General features: G+C 37.6%; 1 protein-coding gene across 2 annotated transcripts; it reads left to right on the top strand.

The window, feature by feature from the left end:
* The first annotated feature begins 1,238 nt into the window (after nucleotides 1–1,238).
* LOC103150989 (ATP-dependent RNA helicase DDX19B-like) lies at nucleotides 1,239–6,188 on the top strand. 2 transcript variants are annotated; one of them, XM_016681059.1, is made up of 11 exons: nucleotides 1,239–1,403; nucleotides 1,511–1,574; nucleotides 1,659–1,851; nucleotides 1,967–2,059; nucleotides 2,964–3,066; nucleotides 3,152–3,266; nucleotides 3,780–3,957; nucleotides 4,041–4,278; nucleotides 5,102–5,264; nucleotides 5,346–5,537; nucleotides 5,624–6,188. In XM_016681059.1, the coding sequence occupies exons 1-11, from the start codon at nucleotides 1,341–1,343 to the stop codon at nucleotides 5,710–5,712; spliced, it is 1,491 nt and encodes a 496-aa protein (XP_016536545.1). In that variant the 5' UTR covers nucleotides 1,239–1,340; the 3' UTR covers nucleotides 5,713–6,188. The 2 variants fall into 2 exon arrangements, with proteins under 2 accessions (XP_016536545.1, XP_007570846.1); XM_007570784.2 differs by having other exon boundaries at nucleotides 5,620–6,188.
* The last annotated feature ends 229 nt before the right edge of the window (nucleotides 6,189–6,417 follow it).

Genomic DNA, 6,417 nt, shown 5'->3' with positions numbered 1-6,417 from the left:
TGTGTGTGTGTGTGTGTGTGTGTGTGTGAGTGTGGGTGGGTAGCTGGGACTCAACATCCGCCTCTAAATTGGATTAACCTGCAGCCAATGGAACTCACCCTTTTGTCCTCCCCCTCTTTCTTGCCTCAGTGCTGCTCTCCCTTCCTCGCTGTCTCTTTTTCTCACAACCAAAGGAACAACAGAGGGGAATGTAGTCAATTTGTTGCCAGTATCTCTAAAGTTGTTCACATAATGCATAAGATGTGAATAAAACAAAATTGAAATCATCATCTGTAGGAGCAGAAATAAAGTGCAAGTTTTGGCTTGAAAAAATTTATGGCGCTCCATATATTGTAAGCTTTTCTTGCTTCCTTTAGAACCTCGCCATGCTGCACAGTATTTATTTTGAAATGTTGCCCTTACTGTATGGTATTGTTATCTTTGTGCTGTTTTTATATGTTTCATATTTTATCTTTGTGTGAACCTATTGCTTTGATCTTCTGTCTCTTCATTTGCTGCTGTTGCACTAGAATTTCTGCATTATTGGATATTAAAAGAACTGGATAATAAAAGAATAAAAGAGAGTTGTAGTCTCCTAACTACAACCGGTATTGTTATTGTTGGAATATCTTTCCAGTTATTGACAGGGAAATATATTTAATGTGTACCAGTTTTGTTCATGAAAAATATATTTTGCCTAAATGCAAATTCAGTATTAATTTGATGCAGACTTTTCTATTGATCGGGTCTAGGAAATTTGCTAATCAAATCCAGTCTTGGTAGGAATTTTGAGTTACGAGGAAAATTGCTATGTCTTTCAGGCACCACTAGGGGGAGACTGCATCTTTGGAAGCCTCATACTTCCCGCCCTAATAATTCGCTGGGCAAAACTTGAAAAAAAAAAAAAAGTGATGCCTTCAGGTATTCCAAGTAAAGTGAGTAAATATGTCTTTTTACAAGTATTTCGGGTGTTTCAATTTTAATCTGAAAAAGCAAATGAGTTCGACGTATTTTTTAATGAATAAAAAAAATGTTGAAATCATATTTAAATCAAGTCATTCAGAGCAAAAAATAGAAAATAACTGAACGAGTTATAGCAATTTATATATAAAAACCTTTTTTCAGAAAGGTATATAATAATTTCACCTCTGTATAATCTAATAAATAACTATTATTTGTAGATAATTTATTTTGAGTCTATTTAACACTTTTATTGAACGCCCATTTTTATCGGAGCTTAAAGTTACTATAATGATAATGATTGTGAAGGCAGCAGTAACCGTTGAGTCTATTTCAAAGAAGGCAACGTGACAACAAACTTTTGTGAAAGGTTCGTTTCTTTAAAAAAATAATTTCCTAAAATGGCTGAAGACTCATGGGCGTTAGCAGTGGACGTTCAAGAGGCGACAACTCCATCATTTCAGGTTAGTTAAATGTCTCATTATATAACAACACGTGTTCGTTGCTCGTTAGCAGATTAGCATACGGTGTTAGCTATCTGATGCTAATTGCCTTGGGTCATGTCTGACAGTTTCAGTTCTCCAAAAAGATCAACAGAATACGAGGTCCATTAAACGTGAAGGAAGATATAAATGGTAATTTAATCTTTTTTGTCTTCATTAAATTTAAATTGTTTAAGAGAGCTAAATTTCCGCGGTGGTCTCTGTTTTCACCTGCAGCCAACGTGGTGCAGAACAAGATCCCAGATGAAGGGGGTGAAGGAGACGGCGACAAAGTTGACCTGGCCGAACAGTCTTTGCTTAATAAATTGATCCGCCACTCTCTGGTGAAGAACCGAAACCAAGTTGAGGTCCAACAGGCGGATCCCAACTCTCCTCTGTTCTCCGTGAAGACTTTCCAGGAGCTCAGACTGTGAGCTCTTTGGCGAAAGCCTTTTTTTTTATTTTTTTTTTTTTATTTTTTTTATACGGTTTACTGCTTATTTGATTATTTTGTGAAACCTAACCCTGAGGGCCTTCACTGTTAGGAAACCTGAATTGTTGCAAGGTGTCTTCAACATGGGATTCAACAGACCGTCTAGGATCCAGGAGAATGCTTTGCCTCTGATGCTGGCGGAACCGTGAGTTCATATTTGTACTTGGGCTGTATTGTGGAAACATTTTGTCTTTTTAATATGATTGTTTTTATATGTACAATCTCCAGTTGAAGTTCAATTTGGTTGATTTATCAATGAAAATATCATCTACTGTTTCATAAAGAAATTATATGATGTCAAGGTTCACCAAACCTTTTCTGACATCACTTAAAATCTTTCATTTAAGGATGGAAAGGTCCCCAGTAAGGTCAGGATCAGCTAACAACGGCCCCATGTCACTATTCTTTCATCTTTAAAGTATAGCTAACCAGCAAACCAACTTTTTTTTGCTGATAAAATATCTAAATGGGTTAAGGTATCTTTGATTCCGTTAAAATGTTGATGTTCTTGTGTAAATGTATTTAGTTCTGCCTCCCCTGGTCTCAGTGCTGCCCTCCTTAGGGTGAATAGTTGAACTTCCCTATTGATTAAAACTGTACAACTTGGTACAACCATCTCTGGGAGCCCTGTGTTCAGGTATAAAACTATCTCACTCGGACACAGTTTTGAGTCAATTGTGAGGATTGATATGAGTGGAAAAAACACATTTGCAGGGTTTTGTTGTAGTTTTATTTACTTGCCTGTAAATTAGTACTATTTGTTTATGGGGACCAAATGGCAAAATGTGGAAGCAGATTGATGAATTGACCAGAGCCAGTGTAAGCAAAAGATTTGAGTGCCCTGGCTTTTTTTCCCCCTCTTCTTTATTTTTGTCATTTTAGTTAAATGCATATATTAAAAAGGCATTAAGCAGCTCTATTAAATCAAGACTATTAAGTTTTGGTGTAACATCATCTTGGCTTTAAGTGAATACTTGTTCTGTTATTGCTGTTTTTCATTTAAAATGTAAAGCATTTCTTCTTTCCATGCATGCTCTCGTACTGTCTAGACATCAGAACCTGATCGCTCAGTCACAGTCTGGCACTGGTAAGACTGCAGCTTTCTCTCTGGCCATGCTGAGTCATGTGAACCCTGACAATACCTGGACTCAGGTGAGCAGAAAACTTTCAGAGCATCCGATGCCTCCAGTGCCAGTTTGTCTAATTTTTAACAAAGACTGAAAATCTCTCTTTTTAGTGTCTTTGTGTTGCGCCAACGTACGAGCTCGCGTTGCAGATCGGCCAAGTGATCGAACAAATGGGCAAATTCTGTCCAAATGTGAAACTGGCCTACGCCATTCGAGGGAACAGAAGTAAGATCCTGAAATGGCCTTTTTGTTTTTAGGTAATAGGCTGTGTTTACTTACTATATTTGCATATATATCACAAAACATTCAAGAAATCAAATAAATATATCTAAAACAGTTAAATCTGTTATCTAAACATGGAGGAGCTGCTTTATCACATCATTTATAGAAGAAAAGAGGAAATTTTGTGTATCGTCACTTTCCAAAAATAATGACGTGTATCATTTTTTTTAGCAAAAGAAAAAAATCTTTCTTCCCCCTCCCTCCAACTTGGAAGGTGATGATATATAACATAACATTTGTATACATTCTTAATTACATTTAAGTAGGGACTGAATTAAAAACTAATCACTTAGGCCCGCTAAAATGTAAACTATTTGAAGAGAAACATGTCTTGTTAAAGGGTGAATGAAGTTAAGTATGTTAGAAAGGTTTCTAACACACTCAAGTTTGCTGTTCTCGGAGTCAAGGTAACCAGTGGTAATGTTTTATATCTGCATGACACTTTGTGTTTTCCAGTGGACCGACGTGTCAAGTTGCAAGAGCAGATTGTCATTGGAACCCCAGGCACCATCCTTGACTGGTGCACCAAGTACAAGCTTATTGACCCAAAGAAGATCACAATGTTTGTGTTGGACGAAGCTGATGTGATGATCGCCATGCAGGGTCATCGGGACCAAAGCATCCGGATCCACAGGTGGGTTTCTTCCTGAAAAACCTGATGTTGAATAAAAAAAAAAAAAAAAAAGCATATCTGATAACTGCCTTTCCTGTTTTAAGGCTGCTCAACAAAAACTGTCAGATGCTGCTGTTCTCTGCAACATTTGAGGACTCTGTGATGAAGTTTGCCGAGCGAGTGATTCCCGATCCAAATATAATCCGACTGAAACGAGAAGAGGAGACGCTGGACACAATCAAGCAGTTCTATGTGCTCTGCAGGGAGAAGGAGGACAAGTTCACAGCGCTCTGTAATCTGTACGGGTGTCTGACTATTGCACAGGCAATGATCTTCTGCCATGTAAGTTGAAAGTTATTTTTCAAATAAGCTTTAGAAATTATTTTTTAGTATGTGAAATAAGTTTGTTTTTTTGTTTATTTGCGAAGGAATGCTTCTTGTTCCAGTTTTTTTTTTTAATTATTATTATTCTAGTTTGTTTGCCTAAAAAGTCCAGTTTGTTCGGAAAGGTGTGAATGTGCAATCAAACTGTGATGTGATAGCAAAAAAACAAAGTCTGGTCCACTGACAAACCTAAGTCTCGGTTCAGTTGAATTGAACTTTAGTGAGGTGAGGTGAGCACGTGAATGTCAAACAGACCACAGACCGCTCAAAAGTAGGTAGGGGTCTATAGTGCAAAGCATTCTGGGTAAATTAAGCCAAAACAAATCCGCGTGTCTAGGCTTGTGGTCTTTTACCAACAACAAAAGAGAAACCTTTCGACTGCTAAAATCTTGACGCTACTCCGTTTGTATTAACATTTTATGAGGAAGTTGCGCACAGTGCCTTCTTCAGAGGTTTTCATGCCATTTCCTTCAGTACTTCATGGTGTAGCGCCACCACGGATGAAGGGGGGAACTGATTTTATTTATTTATTTTTTTTAAGGGTTTGGTTCGTTTGATACTTCAGTGTGAAACCAAACTGCACAAACTTAAAATGTAATAAATATTGAGATTTTAATTCCTACTTAAGAATATCCGGAAAACCATCACAAATGAGAATCTGTTACCTAATGCTGTATTTGTCCAGTAACTGAACAGAAGTCTGTGCTAATGTGGTATTGAAGTGACGCCACTTTGTTTCAAAGTTTTGTGAATTTCCTTGATCATGCTCAATTTGTTTCAGACTCGGAAGATGGCTGGCTGGCTGGCCTCTAGTCTGATAAAGGAGGGCCACCAGGTGGCGCTGCTGAGCGGGGAAATGGCAGTGGAACAGAGAGCCGCTGTCATCGAACGCTTCAAAAACGGCAGAGAGAAAGTGCTTGTGACCACCAATGTGTGTTCCCGAGGCAAGTAGATCTGCAATTTTAAACTTTGTGATGCTAAGCGTGTTTATAATATCCCTCACACATATTTCTATCTGTTTGCAGGTATTGATGTGGAGCAGGTGTCCCTTGTGGTGAATTTTGACCTACCGGTGGATTTGGAAGGGAACGCCGACAACGAGACCTACCTGCACAGGATCGGTCGCACAGGACGTTTCGGCAGAAGAGGATTTGCTGTCAACATGGTGGACAGCGAAAACAGCATGGAAATCATTAAGCAAATTGAAATGCATTTCAGTGAGATTTCTTTGTTTTGATACATTTTTCAGTATAATGACATATCATCAGATCCTAATTTGAGTTTTTCCTTTTGTCCCAGACAGGAAAATCACAAAACTCGATACCAGCAATCTTGAGGAAATGGAGAAGATGGCAATTTAATGTTCTGCTGCTTTCCATATGCAACAATTGACACCTTTTACTTTGTGTCACATGGTTTGTTTTCTGCTAGTTTTAATGCTTGCTATAAAAGACTGTTTCTTGTACTTTTTTTTGTTGTTTTTGTTCAGATTTTCTTTTGAGCTGCTTCAACACTGAGGTTTTACAGTCTCCACAGGCTGCTAAAAGATGTGTGTTTGCAGTGTTATTGATTATATTAAGTGAAATATCAGTGTTATTTTTGTGATGTGTATGTAGTGTATATAGTTTTGCATGACATGTTTGCAGTTTTTTGAAAAACTTGTTTCAGCCCAGTGGAGACTTCAGTGTCAGTTTCTTAATGCATTTCTGTGCATTATTGCTTTAAACAAACCAAAAAAAATAATCTTCTCTGTTTCCAGCTTCCTGTAGTTAGTCATGTTAAGCCTGTATTAAGTACAACAATCCATCTCTTTTTTTTTGCAATTTGTTTGAATAAATTTGTCAGAGTGACCAGCAGTCATCTGAAGTTCAAATAGAATGGGTTTTATTTATCTTGTGGATGCAAAGCTTTTAAAGTTTCAATCATGTAAGGCTCATTTTGTGCATCTGTTTAGCGAAAAGAAATGTAAACATTTGATTTAACGCATGTTTGATAGATTAAGGCAACCCACTTTGAGCTGATTGCTTCCTTTATCTAATGATTTAATGCTTCATCAGCTCAATGCTTAAAAGCTTGGGTCTGATGAAACAATAGCAT

Source organism: Poecilia formosa, unplaced genomic scaffold (genome assembly GCF_000485575.1).
Source record: "Poecilia formosa unplaced genomic scaffold, Poecilia_formosa-5.1.2 Scaffold268, whole genome shotgun sequence".
NCBI lineage: Eukaryota > Metazoa > Chordata > Actinopteri > Cyprinodontiformes > Poeciliidae > Poecilia > Poecilia formosa.
The sequence above is the reverse complement of the archived record's forward strand: the minus strand, read 5'-3'. Positions and strand labels throughout refer to the sequence as shown.